Here is a 27,801-nt window from a genome sequence, read left to right on the forward strand (position 1 = left end):
GTGAGACTTTCTGTTCATTTGTGTTTTTGTTTATATCTTCGTGTGATGTTTACACTCAGAGATAAGTAATCACAAACAGAAACAAACAGCTGTCTCTGTCTCCCCCTGCAGGCTGACACAGGACACTGCACTCCAGAAGTATTTCACTTACTACTGTACAGATACTACTATCACTAGTACTTTATTCTGCTGTTACTGATACTGTTACCACTACTTTTTAAACTATTATTACTATCACCAATATGATCTACTAGTACTGCTGCTACTACCACTATTACTGCCACTAACTTACTAGAACAACTGTTGGTTTTACTGCTTCTACTACTATTACTACAACTAGGCTCCCATAACTTTTACTACTTCGTATGTACTACTGCTTCTAAAAATACTACTACTGTTTATATATGTATTACTAATAGTGGTTGTAATAACTTCAACTACTACTACCACCAATACTTTAGTACTACCATTATAACAATCATTATTCCACTACTTCCTTATACTACTACCACCAATAATTTTACTATCTCCATTACAACTTTAACTACATTTGCTACTACTACTACTATTATTACTGCCACTAACCTACTAGAACAACTGTTGTTTATACTACAACAGCTACCACAAGTAGGCTGACAACACTTTTACTACTTCTGTACTCATGCATGTACTACTGCTTCTACAAATACTATCACTGTTTATATGTATTACTACTACTGGTTGTGATAACTTGTACTGGTACTATCACTGCTAATATTAAAACTGTTTCTTAAACTACTACTACCACTAATACTTGAATACTACCATTATAACAATCACTTATTCACTACTTCCTATACTTCTACTACGACCACCAATACTTTTGCTATCTTAACAACTACTATTCTACTACTGTAGTACATTTACTTCTACTATTCTAATTATCATTACCTCTGCTACAAGGGCTACTCCCACTATTACTGCTAATATTTCAAGTATTTTTAGCACCACCATTATAAAAAAAACAACTACTACTCTACTATTACCACTACTATAACCACTACTTCCTAAACATCTACTACTACTATTACCAATACTTCTACTACTACTGCTACTACCACTGTTACTGCCTTTACTACTACTACTATACTTATTCCTATACTTCTGCTTCTACAAATACTGTATTACCACTACTGGGTGTAATAACTTGTACTACTACTATTGCTGCTACTGCTTGTACTTTTACTACTGCCATTATAACAATCACAACAACTGCTCTACTATTACCACTACTTCCTATATTTCTACTACTACCACCAATACTTTTACTATCTCCATTAAAGCTATGACTACATCTACCAGTACTGCTATTACAATTATTACTGCCACTAACTTACTAGAACAACTGTTGCTTAAACTTCTACTGCTACCTCTACTACTATTACAACAAGTAGGCTCCTATTAAGTTAACTGTAACTGTACTCATGCTTCTATACTACTGTTTCTACAAATACTATTACTGTTTATATCTCTATTACAACTACTGGTTGTCATAGCTTGTACTGCTACTATTACTGCAATAATACTATTGTTTATGGAAATACTACTACCACTGATACTTTCAATATTTTCAATCACATCTACTCTACTGTACTATCATTACTTTCAGTACTACCATTATAACAATCACAACTACTACTCTACTACTGTAGTACATTTACTTCTACTATTCTAACTATCACTACTTCTATGACAAGGGCTACTCCCACTATTACTCCTTTTACTACTACTGCTGATACTGCGTCTGCTAGTCTATTAGCCAATACTAAAACTATTATTACTCCTACTTTTGCTGTTTCTAGCACTACTATTACTTATAATATTATATAATATTACTAACCACTCAGTTGACAAAAATCCCATAAAAACAAAGAAATATATGAGAGACAGTACGGAGAAAAAGAAAAAAAAATAGACATCAAGAAACAATGTGATGACAATTTCCTTTTAAAATTTTCAAAATATAACAAGCTCTTGATAACATGTACTTCCATATCTTTTTGTTCTCTTGTTAAATTTTAGCTTATCTTTATCTTCTATTTCTTTTTAAGTCATCATTGTAAATCTTTTGATATCATCTTGTGTAGCCAGATGAAGCATTTTTTTAACGGAATAGTATGTCCCTGGTTTTATTTCATGGTTTCTGCTGTGTACTGGTTTCTACTGGCAGTGGTGTTAGTATTCAGATCCTTTTAAAAGTCCTGAATTGAAAATGTTACTTAAGTAAAAGTACAGTAGTATTTTCTGCTAAATGTACTTCAAGTAACAAAAAGTACTTAATATGCAGACTGCCTTCTTTTGGATTGTTATTGAGTGTTATTATTGTATTATATTGTTTGTTTTTAACACTCACAAATACATTTAAGAGTATTTTAATGCTGTAGTTCATCAATGTGGAGCCAATTTTAGGTATTTTGGGTAGATTAATAGTAATAGTACTGCACCATATTATATTAAGTGTATCATCTGTTTTTTTATAATAATAATATAATAATAATAACTTTCACACAAAGTGCACTGCAATTTTTTAAAAAGACAGCAGGAAAAGTGATTATTCTTAAAAAACATTTACAAATTCTGATATCTGCATTTTAGATCAACAGCTAAACTGAATTGCACAAGAAAGGAAACACTTGAAAATTGGTCAAAAGCCTTATAAAGCAATATATGTAACCTCAAATGTGTGGCTGTAGAATGGTAAAAAGGACTGATGTATCTCTATCACCTCATATTAAATATGTGTGACTTTAATGTGGGTGCATATGTGTATGTATGTGTGTGTACATCTATACACTGTACGTGTGTTGAGCCTCCATTTATCTACATGTGTGGATAAGTATCTCTAATACATGTAGAACTATACAAGCTTTATTTATTAATTATTATTATTTATTATTTACATATATCTTATTTTGTTTCCTTTCTTGTCCATTTCTTTTTGACTTGTTTTTTCTTGTTTTTTGGGGGGGCTCATTTGCTTTTTGAGTTGTTAGCTATGTATTTTTTTATCCAAATGGAAAAACAAAACTCATACATATGCTTGTGTACAGGGGAGTAAAATAAAGAACATAGATAAAGATGAAAGTTAATGAGCTTGAGCATGTTAATAGGAAAAAAAAAGTTAATTGTTTGTACACAAAAAATACAGAATGGAGCAGAATGAACAAGTTTTTTCTGAGTTTGAAAGGATATAAAGAGTGTTAGTACATCCTACAGAAAGGTGGTACTGAACATTGGCTCTCTAGTTAATGTAACAATACATCATTTTCTATGTTTGTCTCTCTTACATGACAGAAATTAAGTGCAAGAACTTTTGTGTATCCTTTTTCAAGATGCCTTTTGAATTTTTTACATATTTTTAAAATTTTCACTTGAAACTTTGTTGACTGATTTTTAGGATTGTGATTGGTATTCACTGAACATTATTCAACACAGCAAACAATACCAAAAACAGTCACAAGCACACCTGAAGCTGAGGTTGAAGACTTCTGAACCAACATTATCACAAAAAAAGTGTAATAGTGAAATACAAATGAGATTTTTTTCTTGTAGAAAAGGAGATTTTGAAACTGAAGTACCTCAAATTTGTGCTTAAGTACACTATAAAATGTAAGTTGTTGTTTCAACTTAAAATTATGAGTGAAAGAGCTGCCTTAAAATTTTACATGAAGTCAACAAATACAAATAGTTCTTCTAACGCTACCAAAAGTTGTCTTGACCAGATATTGCATGTTGTATAAACCTTGGCCTTCGTTTGGTGGATTTAGATTTGTTAATTTCCTTCAACTCTTCAGGCAGTTGTTTGGAATTGTAAATCTAATTCAGATTAATTTTGATTGTCCTTTATATTTTATTAATTTGAAGAGTCAGTTTTTCATCTAAAAACTTGCAGCTTTGGTTGTTGCTGTTGTTCTGTAGAGTCAGTACAAAGATAACATATTATACTATCATTGTAGTGTTCGGGGGTAGAGACTGAATTCAATACTAACCTTCATCATGGTTTGCATTGTTTTTATTATGAAAACAAATAACCATGACGTATTTTAATGTGTATTAAAGACATTCAACAAGTTTCCATCATGTATGTTTTCTTCAAACTACAAAAAAGATCTCTGGAGAGTTTTTAAAGGACCAGTGTGTAGGATATAGTGGCATCTAGTGGTGAAGTTGCAGATTGCAACCAACTGAATACCCCTCCCCTTCCAACCTAGGGTGGCTGCAAAACTCGTGAAAAAAGTGGAAGGCCCTCTCTAGAGCCAGTGTTTGGTTTGTCTGTTCTGGGCTACTGTAGAAACATGGCGGTGCAATATGGCAGGCTCCATGGAAGAGGACCTGCTCCCTCTGTAGTTATAAAGGGCTCATTCAAATATTCTTATTTTCAGGTGATAGACTTAGTGGATTTCGCTGCAGGTGATCGCTGTTCGCTTCCTGTTTCCAACCACGAGGACAGTTTTTGAAAAAAGGTAACTATGACTGTCGTGGTGTTTACTGTTGCCATGACGACAAAGGTTGCCTAACTTTAAGGAAGTAATAACTTTAACCCACACCATGTTTCAAGGGATCATTTTAACCCAAACCATGATCTTTCCCTAACCCTAACCAGACCTTAACCACAGCGTTGTTGCATCATAAAAAAAATCATTATTCTTTAACAGTGTAACAGTTTTGGGAAGCACCAAGCAGCAACCTCTGGGGCTGTAAAATGAAGCCAATGCCGAAGTGCCAAAAGCTGCAGTTCCTCGAATGGCCACTTGAGGCTCCAGAAGCGAGTCAGATCCCATAGACCCCCATGTTAAAATGTCCAACTTTACAGCAGAAATAAACATGTTTACAGCCTGGAACAAAAAAACATTTTGGTCTCTATAGCTATTTTTTTTATAACTCATCCATTAAAATTGTATTACACTGTAAAGTTATGTATAATTAAGGACATGGCTGCTTTGAGTGTCAGGTTGCTAGCTGCTAGGTGGCTTGTTTCAGCAACAAGGCTTCATTAGGCCCACCTCAGCTCCACCTCTTTGCCCATTTTGGATTAGCCAGGAGTTAGGCAGAGTCAAGCACTGCCAAGATGGTGACAGCCAGAGCCACCCACTTCGAGCTTCAAAACCACTCTTCAGAAACCAGTGGGTGACGTCACGGTGGTGGCTTGTTTCAGCAACCACCTACATCCATTTTTTTTAGAGTCTATGGAAAGCACAGACAAATAATGCTGTCCTGCCGATAGAGGCGCCTAATTAGAAAACACTCCTATGGGTCATTCTGGAGTCACATGGTCAAATGATTTATTTGGTCGTTTAATTTGGAGGACTTGTTGAGTCAAAAGACTTCAAATCGATACCACTAAATTCCTGTATGATATTTTACAGTGCACAGTAGTTGAGTAGATGTACTTAGTTACTTTCCACCACCACTGGTTTCTACTGGTCGCTCTTTATGTATGGAAACAGCTAAACTGAACTTCAGTGAATGTATGGACACACACACACACACACACACACATACACACACACAGACAGTCATGGTCCCATCACTTTAGAGGACATTACATTGACTTGCATTAATTTCCTGAAAACTTATCCTAACCTTAACCATAACCACCTGACCCCAACCCTTACCCTAACCTTAAAATAACCCTAAACTTAAACTTGACTTTAAACCAAGTCTTCCACCATAAAATTAATGATTTACGTTAATGAGACTTGCTTTTTGTCCCCAAACGAGAGGCGAGTCCCCACATGACCATGTAAACAGATTTACGTCCGGACAACATGAGGAATACCTGGACCACACACACACACACACACACACACACACACACACACACACACACACACACACACACACACACACACACAGAGAGAGACAGTCGTGGTCCCATCACTTCAGACATTACATTGACTTGCATTAATTTCCTGGAGACTTATCCTAACCTTAACCATAACCACCACACGCCTGACCCCAACCCTTACCCTAACCTTAAAATAACCCTAAACTTAACCTTAACTTAACCAAGTCTTCCACCATAAAATTAATGATTTACGTTAATTAGACTTGCTTTTTGTCCCCAAAAGAGAGGTGAGTCCCCACATGACCATGTAAACAGATTTACGTCCGGACAACATGAGGAATACCTGGACCACACACACACACACACACACACATACACACACACGCACGCACACAGAAAGAGAGAGAGAAAGGGAGAGAAAGGGAGAGAGAGGGAGAGAGAGAGAGAGAGAGAGAGAGAGAGGAGGCGGAAACCTCCATCTGCCCTGCTCGGTGACCGACCCGTCATCCTCGGGTTCTCGCGGGGGAGAAACGGCTCATCTCTCCGCCGTTTCATTCCTGTGTTACTTTCACACCGTGAATGAGGAAACTGTGAGAGAGACGAGGAGGACAATGTGACAAAAGAAGGAGAGAAAAGGAGGGAAGATAACATGGAAGAAATCTATAGTCTATATATAGGCTATGCCCCGGACTGCACCACCGCCGCCACCGCCACCTGCCCTCCCGGTACCGGTAAGTCACGGAGGAAAGAGGAGCTGGCTGTCGGGGGGGAGAGAGCATCGTCTGTCCCGGGGCGGGTTACTGCTAGCAATGGCCGGTTATGGATGCTAACTGACCCGTGGAAATGACTTTTGAGGTCTTGTGAGGTCGGGTTACCGTTCAGCCATGTTGCAGGAGAGAGAGAAGGAGGGAGGGAGGGAGGAGGTAACGGCTGGGCTTTTGACACCTGCCCTCGTTCCCGGTAGCTGGAAGGGAAAAATCCGTTAAAAAAATGTCTAAATTGGCGGTTAAGCGTCACTAAACAGCCTAACGCCCCGCCACACCGGGAAATGACTTTCTGACTCGGTGTGTCGGGGAGTGTAAATGTCGTTCAGCCATGTTGCAGAGGGAGGGAGAGATAACTAGCTAACGGTGGGACTCCGGGGGGTTTTGACACCGACCGAACGACCGACCGACACCGAGGGGAGAGGGAGGGAGGGAGGGGAGGGGAGGGGAGGAGAGGGGAGGGGGGGTGGGGTGGGGGGGGGGGGTGTTACGGTCATTCTCGCTCCCCTGTTGGATGCGGATGCGGCGGCAGCCCGCACTGTGTCGCCTAGAGACGGAGGCAGGAGGCTGAACGAGACGAGGGGTCGGCGAGGGTAGAGAGTGAACCGAGGCTCGGTCTGATTCATTTTACTGGATCTATTCATTCATTTTTATTAATTAAAGAGTTTCTGTTTTTTTCTGCAACAACTGGAGGCCTAAATATATATTTTTTTTAATGTAAAAAATATATTTTTATTTTTTTTATTTAAAAAATATATTTTTAATAATTTTTTTTAATTTTTATATACTTATTTTCAATCATATACATTTTTGTAAAGCAAAATAGAAAATCGGGATTTAATTTTATGATGGTTTTATTTAATTTTTATATTTTCAAATTTATTTTTTGTTTTATAAATGTTTGTTTATTTTATTTTCACCATCCATATTATTATTATTATTATTATTATTATTATTATATTTTCAACAAACAACATACCAACAGCAACATTTTTTGATAAATTTGTCAAAATGGGATCTTTTAAATCAATTTTTTTAATTTTTACCTAATTTTTTTTTTTTCAATACCACTTTTCACATACAATGTGTTGAATACCAATTATTTTATTTTTTGCTCTTTTTTTGGCAGCAGGTGGCTTTAATATTTTTTTATATAATACCACAGCAGGATTTTTTTACATTGAAATGATAGGTTTTAGTACAGAGAAGGGCTGATGTGTTAAATATAATATTTTAAATGTTTTTTTTTTTTTTTTTTTGTCATTGCAAAGGCAAGAAGTGATCAGAAATAATAGCCGCTGGCAGGTGGAAGTGGTTATTGATGATTATTGATTATAATTGATGATTGTTTGTCGATGGGAAGGTCAGGGCAGGAGACGACACAGCAGGGTCCGTTACCATGGTGATAACTGGAATGATTTATCCCCTTATTATTGGGCCTTATCCATTCAATAATTTATTCATTCACAGATTCACTTTGTTCATGTTCCTTTTCTTCTTCTCCTCCTCTCCATCCCCTCCTCCCTTTATCTCTCCGTCTCTCTCCATCCTCCTCTGCCCTCTCTCGCCCTTCGTCCTCGCCTGTTCCTCTCTTTCTCTCTCCTCCTCTCTCATCCATCTTCTTTCCTCCCTCTCTCCTCTTTCACCCCCTGTCTCTCCATCCATCTCTCTGTCTCTCTCTCAGGTCAATGAGAGCCAGCGACAGCTCAGTCTGAACGGCAAATCCTCCCTCGTTTTCTCCAATTTCTCCTCTACTTAGATCTCCCTTTTTTCTCTATCATGCTCTCCTCAGTTCCATATGTTGGAGAAACACAGTCGTCTTATTTTAGCAGCGCTGCCCTCCTCCTCTTCTTCCTCCTCTTCCTTCTCTGTTGCCCTCCTCTCTGCTGAGTTTTGACTCCCTCTCTTTTTACAAACACACACACACACACACACACCGGAAAATGAAGCGTGGGTCGAGTGTGTTGCAGCCTCCCTCTGATGCAGCCAAACGACACACACACCCCGCAAACACACACGCAAGGACACACACCAGCGATGATGCTTGCTCGCTGAGTGTACCCGGCACACACGCTGAACACGCAGCAGACGCACATGCTGAAAACACGCTGGACTCACACGCCGCAGGTTCGAGTCCCTTCCCAGCAGCCACCTCTCTGTTCAGCCCTGATGTCAGCACCAAGATGGCGTCTGACCTCCTCATCAGGCTGTCAGGTATCACACACACATACACACACATACACACAGACACACACACACACACACACGCTCATGGACACATGCTTACACCGACTAATATGATCATATGCTCACATGATACACTTCATACAGTATACACACACACACACACACACACACACACACACACACACACACATACTGTATGTACACATTTGCTCCTACATACACACACATTCAAATACAGTATCCATACATACTACATGTTGTACTACGGGCAAGATTAGTCAATTAAGAGATCATTCAAATGACATAAAATTAATTATTTTAGCTAATTGATATATTAAGGGGGTTTTTTTTGTACGTATGTAAAATACAACAGCATAAGAACCAGATGATAGAAATAACAGGAGACAGGAGAGGAACGGACGTCGCCTCAATTTATGGAAAGAAAACAAAATAAATAAGAATAAGAAACACACAAAATGAACAGCCGACAATAATCTTATAAAAAAAAAACCCATATTCATTGTTTTGTTTTTCAAGTCAAAATATGATACAATCTCATCTTTTCAGAGGTAAAAATGTGACATTTTAAGATTTGAACATTTAAAGGACCAGTGTGCAGGATTTAGTGGCATCTAGTGGTGAAGTTGCAGATTGCAACCAACTGAATACCCCTCTCCTCACCCTCCCCTTCCAAGTAGTGGTGTAATGTGACCCGTACAGATCGCCCCCCCTACGGTTCAGCACACATGTGAACCGCAGATTAACTGCAAAATTTAATGTCTCATTGGAGACAAAGTAAACAAACTGCTGTAGCTACAACATGGACAGACAGCGTGTCGCTAACAGGGATTTTGAAGAGCAACGACTAAACCAGCATCCAACAGGTGCATCTGGTGACATCTGCAGGTATGTTTATATGCTGTTTAATGTGGTGCAGCTGAGCACCTAATTCTAATTAGCTATCTAGCTAATTAGCTATCTAGCTGCTAACTGACGTTAGTGGTGCACTTTTCCCCGGTGAATGTTCGTTTGGTGGCTCGTTCAACAACCGTGAGTTTGGGGATTCGTTGCACCTTTTCCTCCAAGCGTGTAGGAAAACCTACAGTGGCTGCGAAACTTGCGAGAAAAGCAAAAGGCCCTCTCTAGAGCCAGTGTTTGGTTTGTCTGTTCTGAGCTACTGTAGAAACATGGCGGCCTCCGTGGAAGAGGACCTGCTCCCTCTGTAGATATAAAGGGCTCATTCTAAGGTAACGAAAACACAACAATTCTGTATTATACACAAACTAAAACATACTCATGAATATTTTATTCCATTTCTGCCAAGTCCGTTCCACTAGATGCCACCAAATTCTACACACTGCACCTTTAATCAATTAATCAAGACTGTAGTGCCGCCACATCATATAAACAGCAGATGATGTTGATTGGCACTTTTAAAGGGATGTTAAAGAAGCAGGTTAGACAGGCTGTGTGCAAAAAAAAGTGATGTTTGTTAACAAAAGTACTAATGAAACAGAAGCAAAAATTTACCCTTGGAAATTCAACAAAAATAACTTGGGCCAAAGCAAAGCAAACAAATAAAATCTGCAGCCTCACAGTAAGCTGCCACCTAATCTCTTCCCTACTCCATCACAAGTGACCAGCGACTGGCCTTTTACCTTCTCAGCCTCATCTATCTGGGTCGTACCATCTATCAGGTTACGACAGGGTGAGCTGGACTGATACAAAGCTTCCAAAGACACAGAACAGTGACGTAGAATTTCTATTACTGCTGTCAATCACAATTTCCCCTGGTCACACACTCACAGCCACGAGTCCACCAAATTACAGAATGTCATTTACTACAGAACAGTTTTATCCTTCCTACCTCAACCTGACAACCTAATGACTCACTGCTTAGTGCAGCTAATGATGCACATCTGTTGTCACGATCACTGATGAAGCAGATGATCTGCCCGACCATCACAAAACTCTCAAAAAAGAAACATCACAACAGGACTGAAGCCCTTCAACAAAATGTAATATTGTGAAACACAAAGTACTCAACTGAAACCTGTATTCCATTATTTATGTAACACGACTGATAAATGAACAGAAATGAAATTAGTGATCTAAAACTCTAACAATGTTGGAACCAGGGCCCAGAGAAAAGGGACAGGAGCAACGTTCTCACAAAGACATTAATTGTTAATGAAAATAATTGTCAGTTTAAACTATATGGCCAAAACTACATGGACCTGGATCTGTTTTTCTTGGTTTAGGCCTTTTACTTCCAATGCAAAAATCTTAATGCTGCAACAAACAGTTTGAAGAAAACTCCCCCCCCGTGCACAAAACCAGCTCCATAAAGAAATGTTTTACCAGTTTGGTGTTGAAGATCTTGACTGGCCTGCACAGAGCCTTGACCTCAACCGCATCCGACACCATGGGGATGAACTGTGAACTAGACCTTATTGCCCAACATCAGTGCTGGACCTCACAGATCCTCTTGTGGCTGAATGGGAGCAGATCCCTGCAGCTGGGGTCCAACATCTGGTAGAAAGTCTGAAACCAGAAGAGTGGAGGCTGTTATAGCAACAGATTAATGAAAATAGTTTTAGAATGTGGTATTGAACAACTGCAACTAACGATTATTTTCATGATCCATTAATCTGACAGTTATTTTCTCGATTAATCAATTTGTTGTTTGGTCTATAGAATGTAAGAAAATGGTTAAAAATGTTGATCACTGGTGACGTCCTCAAGTGTCGTGACCAAAAGACCAAATAAACCAGAAAATATTCACATTTAAGAAGCTCAGAGGTTAGGGTTAGGGTTAGCCCCTAACCCCCTACCCTAACCCTAACCCTACCCTAACCTTAACCCTAACCCTACCCTAACCCCAACCCTACCCTAACCCTAACCCCAACCCTACCCTAACCTCAACCCTACCCTAACCCTAACTCCAACCCTACCCTAACCCTAACCCTAACCCTAACCCTACCCTAACCCTAACCCCAACCCTACCCTAACCTTAACCCTAACCCCAACCCTACCCTAACCCTAACCCTACCCCAACCCTACCCTAACCCTAACCCCAACCCTACCCTAACCCTAACCCTAACCCTAACCCTACCCTAACCCCAACCCTACCCTAACCCTACCCCAACCCTAACCCCAACCCTACCCCTACCTTAACCCTAACCCTAACCCTAACCCCTAATCCTAACCCTAACCCTACCCTAACCCTAACCCCAACCCTACCCTAACCCTAACCCTAACCCCAACCCTACCCTAACCTCAAAATAGTTGGCAATTAATTATCTGTTGATCAAATAATTGATTAAGCGTTGCAGCTCTGATCATGTATGTTTGTAAGGTTTGGGTGTCCACTTACTTTTGGCCATGTATTGTGCAAACCTTTGCTCTCATGGTGAGTTGAGTGCAGTTATCAGGCTGTAGCGTCAACTCTCATGTAATCTATTTACAGTTAACATGAGTCAAATCACACTCACATAGCTCAATTCTTCTTCTCTCTCCAGAGGCCACCCAGAAGGCCCAGATGCATCCTGGGAGCCGAGCAGAGGCGGAGCCCCAGAGGCGTGAGGCCTTGCCAGAGGGTCGCGGGGGTCAGCAGGATGAGCCCGGCCTCGCTCTGTCACCGGACGGCCCCGGGGCGAGTCCTGAGCCGCCCTCCCTCACACACACACCTGATGGCAACGCCGCCACGGACACGATGGCTTCAGACCTGCTGAGGAAACTGGCAGGTAAATATGTGTTTGTGTGTGTGTTTACTTTGTACGTCCATTTATATGCGGACCAATTTGAGTTTTAGACTTTTGGAGTGAGGAAATTTTGGCCAGTCCTCACTTTAAGACAGATTTTCAAAGGGCTGATTCAGGGTTGAGACTTGGTTTTAGGGTTAAGGTCAGAATTGGGTTTAGCGTTAGGGTTGGGTTGAGGCATTTAGCTGTGATGGTTACGGTTAGCGGCCAAGGAATGCATTATACTAACAGATGTGCGTGTGTTCATGTGAAGTTGCAACAAATTTCAACCAAGATGCTTTTTATTTGCTGGATTATAAGAAAACAGACATTCTTCTCTAGTTATTTTATCCATAAACAGTTTCCCAGGAAATTTACCATTTCAAAATATTGGAATATAAAATTACATACACCGCAATATTGATATTTTTTATATCACCCACCACCAAACAATGCTGCATTGGTTTTTTACGGCTGACTGCCACAACATTATATTTCTCTGCTCTGTTCAGAAGGTTAAAGATTATTATTGTGCCATAATTCAGAAACTGGGCCCCAAAATTTTATTATTGATTCAACTTGTAGTAATTTTTCCTAATAAAAGATTAATAGTTTAGTCTATAAATGTCAGAAAAAAAGGAAAAATCCGTTTTTAAGCTGGACTCAGATAATGTGTGGCATTTATTCCATATAAATTATTTAAATGATTAAACAATTATCTAAGTTGTTGTAGATCAAAATGTTCTTTCGGATTTAAGCAATATTTCCATTCTTTCATTAGCTGTATTAATGCAATTATGTGACATTTCCACATAAGAAATATTTATAGCGTAGCCCAACCAATACAGGATTTTTGAGGCTGATACTGAGGAATTATATATTGATATTTGAGAGTTTAAACGATCCAGTTATGATATATTAGCTGATATTTATTTTCTTTACACAACATATAATATAAACAACACACTAAAAATCACTGCTTTAATTTTTTACCCAGTTTGGGTCAATAATAGCACCAATACAATATTGGGTTTACTTTATCCTGTAGATATCTGTTATTTAGACTCAGTGTTACACAAAACAAGCTTTAGCTAAAAACTGTCACACATGTATTGTTTCTTGTACAAAACGATGTGCATATGACATTCAACAGATACACAAGTTATTAACAATCAATAGTAAACTGTGACATTTACGTTTAAAAAGAGTAAAGTAGATATATACACTTATACGACATGTAATGAGCTAATATTGGCCAATTTATTGGTCTGAGAGCAGGTGAACTCACACTGACAGATTTCCCACCAATCACAGAGAGTCAGGAAGTGAACAGCCATGTCATGAGGGTCAAAGAGGAGGAAGAGCCAATGGAGGTCGACACACTGGTGGTCTCCGATCTTGTCCGTGATCGACCAGTCACTGAGGGGATGACCCCGTCTACCCCGAACATGGCGGGCCATCATCTCTTCACCATTAAAACAGAAGACCAGGGTCTCAGTGGCATCAAGATGGCGGAGCAGCTGCACCCTGGAGCCAAAATGGCGGAGCAGTGTCTCCTTGGCCTTAAAATAGAAGATGAATTGTATACTGGAGGCTGCCAGCCTGGCTCCAAGACAGCTGATGGCGTCGTATCTGGATCCACAAATTGTCAGTTTAGAGTGAAAATAGAGGATCGTGGCATCTCTGGAGCTAAGATGCCGGACCCGCTTTTATCTGGACCCAAAATAGAGGAGCAGCTTTTCTTTGGAGCCAAGATGGAAGACCAGTTCACCTCTGGAGCCAAGATGGCGGACCAGTGCCTCCGAGCAGTGCTGTGGCAGGACATGTCAGTGAACCTGGCATCCACACTGCTACATCAGCTCTCAGGTAAGGTTTTTTACCAAAACACAAAGAGAAGGTTTGTTTTTTGGTTTCAGGACAGGTGATACAAGAGAACCAAGTAATCTGAGTGGGATTTTCTCGTGGGATTGAGGATATTTTCTGCCCTCTGGTCTCTGTCCAGGAGAAGGAAAAGTGTCCCACTGTTAGGTTCAACTGCAATCCAGGGTCATAAATTTAAAAAAAATGTAAAATTGCCCTTGGAATTGGGATAACAGGGGCTTTTGAATGCCCTTGTAAAACAAACAGTTAAACAAAGACTTAATACGTTTTGCAAAGCGTGTTAGGATGCTCTATGTTCAAAGTGCAACTTGGAAATGTCTGGGACGACTAGGCTTCCATACCTGCACAACCCTTGCCCCCTCCTCCCGCTCGAGTATTGTGAGGTTGTGAAGCAGCCGGGACAGCTATTAATGGTAACGTTACTAACATGAAGTGTTTTTTAATTTATAAACCTGTCACACTTCCAGCTGAGTCACAATCGGTTTTGAAATTAAAGTACATTAGAAATCTGGACAGTCACTCTGTCTGTCATCTGTCCTGTGCCCAAAAAAGCTACCAAAGCTGTCATAGCACACGTTATTTTACATAACATGCCAGATAATCATGTTGTTGAGATGGTGAACTGTGATGTTACATAATGTTGTGTTTATTGTTTATACTTTTGAAAATAAAATATGCAATAAAAGGGTAAAATATTCACACAGTTAAAATCTGTAACTGGGATTATAACTCAGTATTTTTACCCATTAAATGTTCTTGCTTTATAAGTTTGGCTGCTCCCTTTGCTTCTTTTAATAAGAGTCATTGAATATTGGTCTGTCATGCAACATAGATCTAAGGTATGGAAATCCTCCAAAATGCCCCTGAAACATATTTCATGAGGGCAAAAAAGCCCTTGTAAAAAAAAAAAAGCTAATTTCTGACCCTGCTGCAATCTGGTAATCCCTGATAGAGCGCCAATTTACACTTATTTTCATTATTGATTAATCGTTTAGTCTACAAAATATCAAAAAGTAATGAATAACTGTCCATCCATTTCCAAGAGCCTAAGATAACGTCTTCAAATATCTTGCCTGTTTCACCAATAGTCTAAAACCCAAAGATATTCAGTTTATTATAACACAGAAAAAGTAGAAAATCCTCCCAATTAAAAAGGGGATGAAAAATCACTGATACTATTAATCGATTTTAACAGTTACATGCATGGTTTAGTCCGCATCTGCAGAACTCTTAACACAGTCAACTTTACCAACACACTGCAACACAAAGCAAATCCTCGTCCAAGAAGTTGTCCATGCAAACTGTTTGGAAAAGGGCAGACACTTCCAAAAAATACTTGGCAGGTGATTGGATGACCCATCTGTCTATCACCGTCTTACCTTACGAGGCAGCTGTCTGACAAGATCGATTCTCGGGTGACCTTGTGATGTCGTGATCTTGCGAATCCAGCTGCCTTGCAAGGTAAAATCCTTCCAGTAGACACGAACACAACAACTCACGAGTCAATCAGAACACACTGAGATAAAAACACTAATAACAGGCAACACATTATGATCTTTTTATGGTAGTCTGTGAAGTTAAATCACTTTTTTATGTTGTTGTTAATGGTTGATGGTATTAAAAAAATATGTATACTATGTAAATACTGTAAGATTTGCTCTCTATAGAACGTACTACAGCGTGTTCTACAAGAATACAAGATGTTTTTGGTTGAGTATAGATGTGTTTCAGTGTGGTTAGGATTTGGCAGATTTCTGTCCGTATGTTAGTTTTTGAAGATAAACTAAAAGAGTTTTGAAGTTAATACATTTTATATTTTGTCATTTGGCAGATGCTTTTATCCAAAGCGACTTACAAGTGAGGCAAGACAACCAAGCGTTAGAGGACAGTGACTCAGACAGAGCCGTGGTACAGTTTCTTAAGTAGCTGACGAGGTACAAGTGCAACGAGAAAGACTATTAGACACAAGGTTTTTTATTTATTTTATATATTCATAGTTATTAAAGTAAAAAAACAAGTAGACAAGTGCATAAGAAATATCATAAACAACAAGAAAGAAGCTGAGTTTTCAGGTGTTTCTTGAAGGACCATTTGGAGCTGGGTAGCTGGTTCCACCATTTCAGGACCACAAACGAGAAGAGTCCAGATTATGATTTCATACCAGGCAGTGATGATATTACCAGACATCATCATGGCCTGATGAGTGACTCAGTGTAGGATGCATGTAATCATTTGTCCACAAAGTTTTGTTGGTTGTTTGTGTTGAGTGAGAAAAGTATTCAATGAATTTGAAGGCTGTAGTCATTTAATGCTGTTTGTGTGAAAACAATGCAAATGCATCACAGTTTGGTCCATAATTGTTGCTGTTGTGTTGACTAATGGTGTAACGGTACGTGTTTTCGTCCCAAACCGTCCAGTACAGGATGTTCAGTTCGGTATATCAAACAATTCTTCTTCTACTTTTGTTGTTTACCGGCGGCTGGCAAACAGCTTTCGGCTGCATCACTGCCAGCTACTGGATTTTATCAGTTCCACCCAAGGTGCTCCCATTCACAACATTGTCCATTCTGTAACCCAGACCCATTCGCCTGAGGTCAACCGAGATAAATAACAAACCCTGAATTTTGCGTACCATTACACCCCTAGTGTTGACTGTGTGAAGAGTTCTGAAGATGCGTACTCAGTATTGAACCATGCAGGTAACTAATCATAACAAACCGTGATTGGCGATTATTTTTCTTTCGAACGATTAATGAATCGACTAAACCCTAAAATGACAACAACAACACAAAAAAGAAAGAACAGATTTATGTTGTCTTACGTTGGACATTCAAATTGATTGTTGTCAGTTGATGTGTTGGTGCTCTTGTCTGTCTGCAGAGAGGGTCAGTAAATCCAACAGTCAGCTGGTGGAGAGGACAACTCCACTCATCAGAAGCAGGTAACAGAACATTTCCTTGCAGTAATCCATTACATTATAGAGTTAATGTAGTGACCTCTGACTGCAGGGACTCTACAGTTTCATCTGCAGTGTGTCAGCAGCCAGCTGTATCTCCATCATGGAGGTCAAATACTCAGTGATGTGTAAATCTCAACCACCTTGCTGTGTCTTTCAGTAATGTTCTTAGTCAAAGTTAACAGTTTGCTGATTTGTTTTCCAATGGAACTGAAACTCTCTTGACTTCAGCTCTTTCAAAACTGAGAAGAAGCTCAGGCAGCGTGGTTTTGTGTTCTTTGTACGTGGTTAAGGAAAGCCTAGCTAGACATGCAATGTGATTGGAGCAACGTTCATGTCCAAAGATAACTCTGGCGATTTTCTATATTTTTCTTATTGTCAACAAATCTCATGTTTGGAACCAAACCAACAATGAACTGATCTACTAAAAAATATTGTGTGTGTATCCAAAGCCTGATATCTCTTATTCCTCTGTGTGGTAGACCTCTGTTGTTGTCCAAAAACTATTAAAAACACATCAGCAAGCCACACCGCTGCACTGGGTGACATGTTCCTTCATTATGAAGAGTTCGGTGACGTTAGTTTGTTTAGAAACTACTCCCTGATTGGTCAAACTCAAACCTCCAGACTGCAGCAGCTTGTGTACAGCTCTCAGTCAGACTACAAAAGAGCGCTGGTAGTCTCTAGGGGAACTGTAAACATGCTTTGTTTTGACTTTTAGTGTGTGCTCACCTGCATGTGTGTGTGCATGTATTTGTGTTTCCTATAGTCCTGTACTGAAGGTGAATGTCAACCCACCTCGTTCCTCCCCCCTATTGAGCGTCCAGGAACCTCCGTATGGTAATATACTGTACACACACACACACACACACACACACACACACACACACACACACACAGACATACAGAGTGAGTAGCTACATGTACTTAGACACCAACATAGTGTTTAGATAATAATACAGAGGCACTGTGTGAGAAAGCTCACCAGCTCCTGTTTTGCATGAGGAGGCGTAGACCTTTGAATGTTGATAAATGTCTCATGGGAGTGTTTTTTTTTTAATCAGACTGTATACTGAGTTAGTGTCATGCTTATCATTGATGCGTCGCCTCGCAAATCTCGGTGTAAAATGCAATAATGAAAGATGACACTGTCAGTCAGAGTCAAAGGATTAAAGGAGCCGACAAGTTCAACACTGAACCACTGATCCAACTGAACTTACAATGAGTATTGGTATTGCAGGGTATGATGTCATGCTATGAAGACAAGAGCTCAATTGTCATCTATACCCATGTAGGGTTCACAGGGTTATGCTGATTACATTTGGTTATCAGAAATAATTAATAATTAACCGAACTCGTATCAAATCCACCTCAGGGGCACCACTCTGGACAACCAATTCACTGATTCAGTCTCATTGGCAATTCATCCTAAATTTTGATATTCCAATAATAAGTCAAATTGCCAAAATAAAGGATGAAATCCGGTCAAATGATAAGTGCCTAAATCCAGCTATAACCTTGTTGCAGCTGGTTTGTGACACCAATGAAATAACTAACACAACAAAGGCAATTTGGACAATATTCAGGTGAGAACCACCGATACAACTTCCTGTTATAACAGGGTTTATTATGCTTAACAGGAGTAACTCTGCAGACAATACTATTTAATCTATACAATAAATGTTAAACTATATACAGGTGTGTTACTCGAGAACTGAACCAAGCTTAAGCTGAATCTAACTCTACACCGTGGCCAAGCGGTCCGGATAAGAACCCGTGGTCTCTTCGTTCCTTTGTTCTTGTCTGATCAGCTTGTTTCTATCAGAGGACGATTTGAAATTGTCCACTGGTTTTATTGGTAATATGACTTCACAGGTCACAGTGGCCAATGGCTCAGGTGGAGGTGTTGGACATAAAGGGCTTCTGGGAGTTTGAGTTCAATGGCTTCCTTTGTTTTTCCAAACAAAGAGCATGCCTGTTCAATCGCCATCTGAAATGGGGCAAAGGCCCTGCACCCGTCTTAATGAAGATTAGGGCTGCAACTAACTGTTATTTCATCATTGATTATCTGCCAATTGTTTCTCAATCAATCATTTGGTCAATAAAATGTCAGATAATAGTGAAAAACAATTTCCCAGAATCCAAGGTGACAAAACCCGAAGATATTCATTTTACTTTTATAGAGGATATGAAAACCACCAAATATCTAGATTTGAGGCTAGAACCAATTATATTTGGCATTTTTTCCTTTTAAAAAAAAGTCTCAAATGATCAATTAATTATTGAAATTGTTTAGGACTGAAACTAATCATTATATTCTGTATCACTTATGCTGTAGATTATTTTCTAGATTAATCATTTGGTCTATAAAATGTCTAAAAAAAACAAAAAAAAATTTCCCTTTTCAATCTCCTAAAGCCCAAAGTGACGTCTTTTTTTTAATTATTCTTAATGAATTGTTTATTTTGTCTGACCAACAGCCTAAAAGCCCAGAATATTTAATTTACTATCACATACGACTAGAGCTGCAACGATTAATCGATATGTCAATCAACAGAAAATTAGACAACTATTTTAACAATCGAATAATAATTTTTTAAAGCAGAAATGCCGAATATTTGCTGGTTGCGGCTTCTCACATAGGAGGATTTGAAACTTTTATGTGTCATAAATGGCAGTAAACTGAATATATTTGGATTTTGGACCATTGATTCAACAAAACATGACATTCGAAGGCATCACCTCGGGCTGTAAGAAATTATAACGGAGATTTTTCACTGTTTTCTGACATTTTATTGACAATGAATTGAGAAAATAATTGGCAGTTTAATCAAAAATGAAATGTTTATTGCAGCCTTACATATGACAGATAAAAGCAGAAAATCCTCACAGTTAAGAAGCTGCTAACAATGAATGTTTTCCATTTATAACATAAAAAACAACTTGAAAGATTAATCAATTACCAAAATAGTTGTTGATTAATTAAATAAAATAAGTTGTTTCAGCTCTGAAATAGTTGCAGATTAATGTTTTGCAGATCAATTCATCAATCAATAAGAGGCCAAATATTTTAGTTGGAGACAATCAATGAATTCATGAGCTGATATATTTATAATAAAAACTATTATGGTAGCGTAGCAGTTATATACAGTTAGAGCTGCAATGAATGAATTGATTAAACGATTAGTTGATCGACAGAAAATTAATCGGCAACTAAACTGATAATCGAATAATCTTTTTCATTCATTTTAGTAAAAATGCCGTCACATCATAGCAAACTGACATCTGAAGACATAAGAAATTATATAAGAAAAAAGTTTCTGACCCCTCATAGACAAAGCAATTAATCGATTAATCAATAAAATAATCAGCGGTTTAATCAATAAAGCTCTCTGATGGAAGCAAACCACGCAGTCACACATGTGGTTTGTATCTTAACATTAACAACACTTTTATATGCACAGACGCCACTAAATCAACACTTTTAGGGAGGATTTTGTGCATTTAGTTTGCCTGCAGTGTTTTTATTGCTGCCTTATTATTATTACTATTACTTTTTAATGATTATGTTTCAGTATGTTGTGTTTTTTTTTCTCTGTGTTATGGATTCATGCTGCCATCAGATTGCCCTTTTGGTTTATAATAAAAGTGGCACTGAGGCGAACTGACTCTACACAAACACATTATCTGCAGTCACAGAGAAGTTGAACAATAATAACTTCCTGAGGGACTCATCATTAGTGGACTTTGGAGTGCAAAGAAAAAAAAAGAAAAGAAAAGGGAGAGATTTACTTCATGAAAAGCTTTTCAGAATAATAAAGACTTTGTTTTTTTTTTCCTCCTTCAGGAACCCAAACCAGCCTCAGCAGAAATCAGACCACAGGTTGCTGTTACTTCTACAGGTACTTCATGTTTTATATATTTCTATTGTTTGTATATGCAAAATAACAAATAGATTATCTCATGAAAACATTATATAAGAGGTGTGCAAATACATTGCAAATACATTATTCGGCAAAGCACAAATAATAGTTTTTTTTACAAATATTTGTTTCATACAAATATTTTAAAAAATATTTGTTAGGTAGAGGTCTGTCTGCAATGAGTAAAGTTTTAGCTCAGTAGTCAGCGCAGTTGTCTATGATCTGGGAGACTCCAGTTAGAGACCCAGTGTGGGGATCTCCTTCATAAGGTAGTTTATTTATGAACATTTATTGTAACACTTTAATTTTCTAAATTCAAAGCGTAATAAAAACAAAAACAGGATTTTTAAGCCTCTTTCCACTTTTATTCGAATACAAATACAAATAATTTTGCCGCCTCAACAAATACAGATACAAATATAGATACAAAGATACAAATATAGATACAAATATAGATACAAATATAGATACAAAGATAGATATAAAGATACAAATACAGATACAAATATAGATACAAAGATACAAATATAGATACAAATACAGATACAAATATAGATACAAAGATAGACACAAAGATACAAATATAGATACAAAGATACAAATACAGATACTGGGATCTCTGCACATCCCTACATTATATATACACACAGTAACTGTTATGGGGGGCAGAGCAGGTGATCCCAAGTGCAGACACAGGCGAGGAGACGGATATAGTAGGAACAAGGTATTTATTTTAAGGCGAGGAAAAGGGAATGAAGGCCTGGGGGGGGACGCTCGGACTGGTAGCTGGGAACCCGGGGGCTGAGGCAAGCTGGAGCAAAGGGGAGCAGGTCCGGAGTAGGAATCGGTGGGGCGGAAGCAAGAGTAGAGCGAAGGTCCAGGGCGAGGAGGAAGCAGGGCAGACGAGACGAGCAGGTCCGGAGACGGAGCAGACGGGACCACGGGGAACAGGAGACGAGGGACGGGAGCCAGAGCAGATGGGGACTGCAGGGGAAACCGGAGACAGGGTTAGACCAGCAAAACAGGCTATAAGGAGATAACAGGAGAAACGGAGGCTACGATCGGGCCGTGTGTGGAGATGGCAGGGCTGAGTAGAGGTAGAGGTCTTGATTATGGAGCAGGTAGGGAGACACAGGACCAGAACAGATCATTGTCAGTTTCCATTTAGTTTACGGTGTTGCTTCCTTCATTTGGGATTATGCCCATTTACCTAAATCTAATTCTAACCTTTAAGTTTCCCATTTAAAAATGAAGAGAAAAGTAACAGCAAACAGAAATTATTGACTTTGACAGTTATAATCCACCTCTATCATCTAAATAGTCTCTTATTTTAAATCTCATCTGGAGTGTCAGCACTTAACTCAGAAGCCAAACATCACAGCGGGAGGTGAGGGATGAAATATTCACCGAGTTACTCTGTAATTTAACATTTTAACCACGGGGGAAATGACAGGATCTGGTCTCTAATAGACGTGGACATTCAGCCTCCACTTCACGCAGGCAAAGATGCTGCGTGACGTGAATTCGAGTTCAAAAATCCTCCTCGGAGTCATAACTCAGTCACATCTGAACACACAGACATGAAACACATATTGATATCACTCAGTGTGACTTATACTTCCCGAGGATGTTAATATCTCAGATGTCCATCACCAATAAATCCACTTAGAAATCAGAGAAAAAAGAGGCTTTAAAACCTGCCGGAGAATTGTGACAATTCTTCAGTATCAAAGTATCCAGTGATAGTTGTCTGTACATCCATGTCCATACTTTTAACGGCCCTCGTATGGGTAAAATCCAGACTGACTAAACATTTATTTGACAGCTTTAGTTACTTTTCAGATGAAGATTTGACACAATGGATAATATAACAAGCTTTTAAAATACAACACATTGTTAAAGATGAAACCAGTGGTTTCCAACATATTTGGCTTTTGACGTCTTACAAAAAGCAGTGTGTAGTCGGGGTCACATTTCACATGTCTATGAGTTGTTAACAGCTCCACCAAATAGTGATTTTTCCCTCTAAACTTCTCACATGCTTTCATTTCAATAAATGTTCAAATGATCCAATATTTCAGCAAAAATCAAAGATTAGAGAAAAAGTCCAAAAACTGAGAACAGATTTGTGTATCAGAACTTTGTTTTTTCTTCTTTCCTCTCCCATTAATCATCTCACCACCCCTCAGATTTATCTGCTGACCCTTTGGAGGGGCCCGACCCCTAGGTTGGGAACCACTGGACTAAACTAGCTAACTGTATATAAAGTAGTGTAAACTAGCTCCACCTCCAGCAGCTACAACAGTAACATGCTGCTCTAACACTGATGCTTCACTATTAATAATCTAATGATGTCATATATAATAACATATCAGTCAGAGGGACCAAACCACTACTTTTACCGCAATACTTTAACTACATCAAGCTCATAATACTTATGTACTTTTACTGCAATACTTTAACTACATCAAGCTCATAATACTTATGTACTTTTACTTACAACAAGTATTTAGGTCTAACACTATTAAAAGTCATATTAGTACGAGAAGTTTCTGTTTACAGGAAGAAATATTTAGAAAAATCAAATAACTGTTGCCATGGATACTGTAACACTTGTTTATCGCCCCTCAGGTGTCATGTATGTGGGTTTGAGACGGAGGGGCGGGCCCTTTTCCAGAGTCACATGACAGAACACCGCCAATGGGAGCAAAGCTCCTTCTCGCTGCACTGCTGCGTGTGCGACCACTCGACCAATCAGGAGGCAGAGATGAGGGCTCACGCCGATACGCACTTACAGGGCGACACGGGAGCCAGCGGAGAGATGAGGTGGGTTCACTTTAAATGTGTGTGTGTGATGGGACTTTAACTAGAGCCTGACTGATATCTGAGAGTTCAAATATCCGATAATTATATTAGTTTGTAACATTTTTGATAATGATTCCTTCAGTTTGAGTCTAATCAGATTGTAACTAAGTAACAGGGGGAAAAAAATCTGAGATTTTGAGAAATATAAGCAAAAAGTCGTAATTTTGAGAGAAACTTATCTACGTACAGTGAATATTTAGTGGAATACTGTAGTAGTGTCAAATCACATATTTCTGTTAGTACATTTTCATGTAGTACACTGTGTACACTATATATTACTGGCGTAGTGTGTGAATTTCTACAGGGTAGTGTCGTCTCAAATCAAACACAGCCGTTGTGCACTTACCGGAAATGACGATCGCAAATTAGCATTAGCTAGCGTTAGCATTCACATTAACGTTCGCGCTACCAAATCATTACAGACTGCTAAATTAACCCAAAAAACATACTGATGGCTTATATCCGACAACAGTATAGTGGTGCTTAGTGCTAAAAAACACATGTATAATGTGGCGATGTTCACCGTAGTTACGTACCCGGCCGCCATTTCCGGTTTGAAAAGTGGTCCCTCCCCGTAGCTACGTAGCCAAGATGGCGACCATTGAGGGCGAGAAGTGTCCATAGTTCCACACTAAACTTTTTGACTGTTTTGAGTGCATTTTCCCACACTCCTCAGTATGAACGCACTTATGCACTCAAAATGCGATTTGAGACGCAGCACATGACTTTATTCTCATAACATTATGACTTTTTTTCAAATATTCAGAGTTTATTCTCAAAATATTACAACTTTTCTTCTTGAAATATTACACATTTTTAAATCTACAGTTAAAAAATAGGCTCTCTTGTGGACAATGGTGACACTGGTTCCAAATAACCTCAAACAAATCTTATATTTTATTATTATATCTTGATATTTCTGCAGTTTCTTGTTACTTATCTTGGGATTTATCGGCCATGCAGATTTATCGTTCAGGGTCCAGCAGGAAGTCGAGTTTAAAATATGTGGATGAGAAATACACTAAGATATAATTTACAATTGGACACCAGTTTGTCTTTAATCCAGAACCAGTCTAGGTAATAATATTGTTGACTCAACAGTCGGAGAACAATACAGAATGTCAACTTTAGTAGAGTTTGATTAATTGGTCAACAGAAAATCAATTAATCATGAATTGTTATTCAAGTAAAATGTCAAACATTTTCTGTATTCAGCCTCTCAGATATGTGGATTTGATGCTTTTTTCATCCATATAAACTGAATATTTCTGGGTTTTTTTTAATAAAACGAGCTATAAATACATCACCTTTGACTGTCTGAAACTATAACAGACATTTTTCACTATTTTCTGACATTTTACAGACAAAATGATGAACTGATTAATTGAGAAAATAATCACCAGATTGATCAATAATGATGAAATAATGAAATATGTTGGTTGTATAGTGAACTCTATAGTTACTCTGCATTAAATCCTACATCATGATGCGTTTGGTGAGCAGCTTCAGCCTGAAGGTCTCATAAACACCTGTGTGTGTGTGTGTGTGTGTGCGTGTGTGCGTGTGTGTGTGTGTGTTCGTTTCATAATTGGCCTTTTCTTATAGTAGTAAAAGCGCAGGTGCTTCTAATCACATTAACGACGGCTCTGTTTTATCTAAGTGTCCCAGTAAGACCAGTAAGACATGACAGTGACCCAGTTCAGCCGTCGTTAATTTTATTACCGACACCTGTCACGTGTCAGAATGTCAAGATGTCTGCTGTGAAAAAGCCGTATTGTGAGAGAGAGACGAACCGTCTGCTGAGGCGAACAGTAACAGTCAGAAATCACGCGGCCGTGGGCAGGTGCTGCGGTGTGTGTGTATGTGTGTGTGTGTGTGTGTGTGTGTGTGTGTGTGTGTGTGTTTTAGTCTCTGCTTTATATGTTTTAACTATGTTATGAGAAGGAATGTTAGCGTGTGTGTGTGTGTGTGTCATTAACCTCTCCCCCCCCCCCCCCCCCCCCCCCCTCCTGACTCCCAGATGCCCCGTCACCCCTCCCGCCGCCGCCACCAGCAGCGCTCCGGCAGTTGCCATGGCAACCCAGCCGGAGACGAACACCTCTGAGCATCGCTGCCGCATCTGCCAAAGGTCGTTTCCAGGGCAACAGGAGCTGCTGGTTCACTTCCAGGGTCATCGCCAAGGCAACCAGTACCGGTGCGACCGGTGCGGCCACCTGACGCGGACAGCCAACAAGCTGGTGGAGCACGTGCGCGTGCACACGGGGGAGCGGCCGTTCACCTGCGACCTCTGCCCTTACAGCGCCAAGAGGCGGGACAGTCTGCGTCTGCACTGCAAGGTCAAACACGCCGCGCACATTAACGGGAACGCGGCGGCGGACGCGCCCGGCGACGTGCACACCCACCGGTCCTACGTGCACGGAGACAATCAGCGTTCAAACAAACACGTTCAGCGGCTGCACACTCCGCCGAACGCACACACTGCTGCACCCTCCTCCTCCTCCTCCTCCTCCTCCCTTCCTCCTCTTCATCCTCTGCTCTCTGACCGAGCGGGATGGAGGGATTTGTCTCCTCTCCTCCCCATCACAACGCTCATCTCTCTGAAACCTCGCTGTCCTTCATCCTCCTCATCCTCCTCCTCCTCCTCCTCCTCCTCCTCCTCCTCGTCTTCCTCCAACAAACACTCCTTTCTCGGTTATCTTGGTCTGACAAGTTCTTTGTAAATGCCTTTTTTCTTTTTCTCCTTCTCTCCTCCTCTCCTCCTTTTCTCCTCGTTTTTTCCCTCTCCTCCCCTTTCTTGCCTTCTCTCCTCTTACGACTCCTACCCCTCTCCTCTTTTCTCCTCTACTGTCATCTCCTCTTTCTCCTTCTCTGCTCTCCTCTTCTTCATTTTCTTTGTCCTCCTCTTATTTCTCCCCTCTCCTTGTTTTTGTTCTCTTCCTCTATATCCTCTCGCCTCCTCCTCCTTTCCTCTTCCTCTCCTTGTCATTTTTTCTTCTTTCCTTCTCTCTCCTCCTTGTTTCTCCTCTTCTTCTATTTCCTCACCCCCCTCTCCTCCTCCTTTCCTCTTTTGTACTCTCCTTGTTTCTTGTCGTTTATCCTCTCCTGTCCTACTCTCTCATCCCCCCTCCTAATTTTTCTCCTCCTATTGTCTTTTCTACTCTGCTCTCCACTCCTTCCCTTTTTTTCTCTCTTCCTCATTTCTCCTCTTCTCCTTCTATTTCCTCACCACTCCTCTTCTCCTCCTTTCCTCTTTTCTCTTTTATTCTCCTCTCCTCGTTTCTTCTCTCATCTCCCCTCTCCTCTCTCCTTCCCTTTCTTTCTCTCTCCTCATCTCCCCTCCCACCCCTCCCTTCCTCCTCTCCTTCTCTTCACCTCATTTACTCTCTTTTCTCTTTCTATCTCATCTCTTCCCTCCTCATTTTTCTCCTCTCCCACTTCCCTATTTTCTCTTCTACTCTCCTCTCCTCCTCCTCCTCCTCCTCCTCCTCCTCCCCTCCTCTTCTATCCATCCTCTGGACTCCTACAGTGATGGATGTAAAGCTCTGTAATGTATCCAAGGTACTGTCACTCAACACTATGTATGAGAATGTCAAACAGCTACTGTTATGCTCAATGCACTGAACTCACAGATAAGGAACGTTTTTGAATTTACTCA

General features: G+C 39.6%; 1 protein-coding gene across 3 annotated transcripts; it reads left to right on the forward strand.

Annotated features, from left to right (window-relative positions):
- Positions 1-6,269: 6,269 nt before the first annotated feature.
- LOC121889600 (zinc finger protein 408-like) lies at positions 6,270-26,940 on the forward strand. Of its 3 annotated transcripts, XM_042401680.1 has the most exons (9): positions 6,472-6,558; positions 8,276-8,805; positions 12,300-12,524; positions 13,836-14,387; positions 17,283-17,343; positions 18,128-18,198; positions 21,206-21,260; positions 23,913-24,107; positions 26,167-26,940. In XM_042401680.1, exons 2-9 carry the CDS (start codon positions 8,535-8,537, stop codon positions 26,864-26,866), a joined length of 2,130 nt encoding a protein of 709 aa, XP_042257614.1. In that variant the 5' UTR covers positions 6,472-6,558; positions 8,276-8,534; the 3' UTR covers positions 26,867-26,940. The 3 variants fall into 3 exon arrangements, with proteins under 3 accessions (XP_042257615.1, XP_042257614.1, XP_042257613.1); XM_042401681.1 differs by lacking the exon at positions 8,276-8,805 and having other exon boundaries at positions 6,270-6,558; XM_042401679.1 differs by lacking the exon at positions 6,472-6,558 and having other exon boundaries at positions 8,207-8,805.
- Positions 26,941-27,801: the final 861 nt, after the last annotated feature.

The sequence above is a fragment of the Thunnus maccoyii genome, chromosome 22 (genome assembly GCF_910596095.1).
Source record: "Thunnus maccoyii chromosome 22, fThuMac1.1, whole genome shotgun sequence".
Taxonomy (NCBI): Eukaryota; Metazoa; Chordata; class Actinopteri; order Scombriformes; family Scombridae; genus Thunnus; species Thunnus maccoyii.

Bases quoted from the DNA above. Each gene is read 5' to 3' on its own strand.
- LOC121889600 (XM_042401680.1), top strand. From the start codon at position 8,535: ATGAAGCGTGGGTCGAGTGTGTTGCAGCCTCCCTCTGATGCAGCCAAA. The intron at 18,199-21,205 runs GTAATATACTGT...TTCCTCCTTCAG, and splicing joins CGTCCAGGAACCTCCGTATG to GAACCCAAACCAGCCTCAGC. The intron at 24,108-26,166 runs GTGGGTTCACTT...CCTGACTCCCAG, and splicing joins GGAGCCAGCGGAGAGATGAG to ATGCCCCGTCACCCCTCCCG.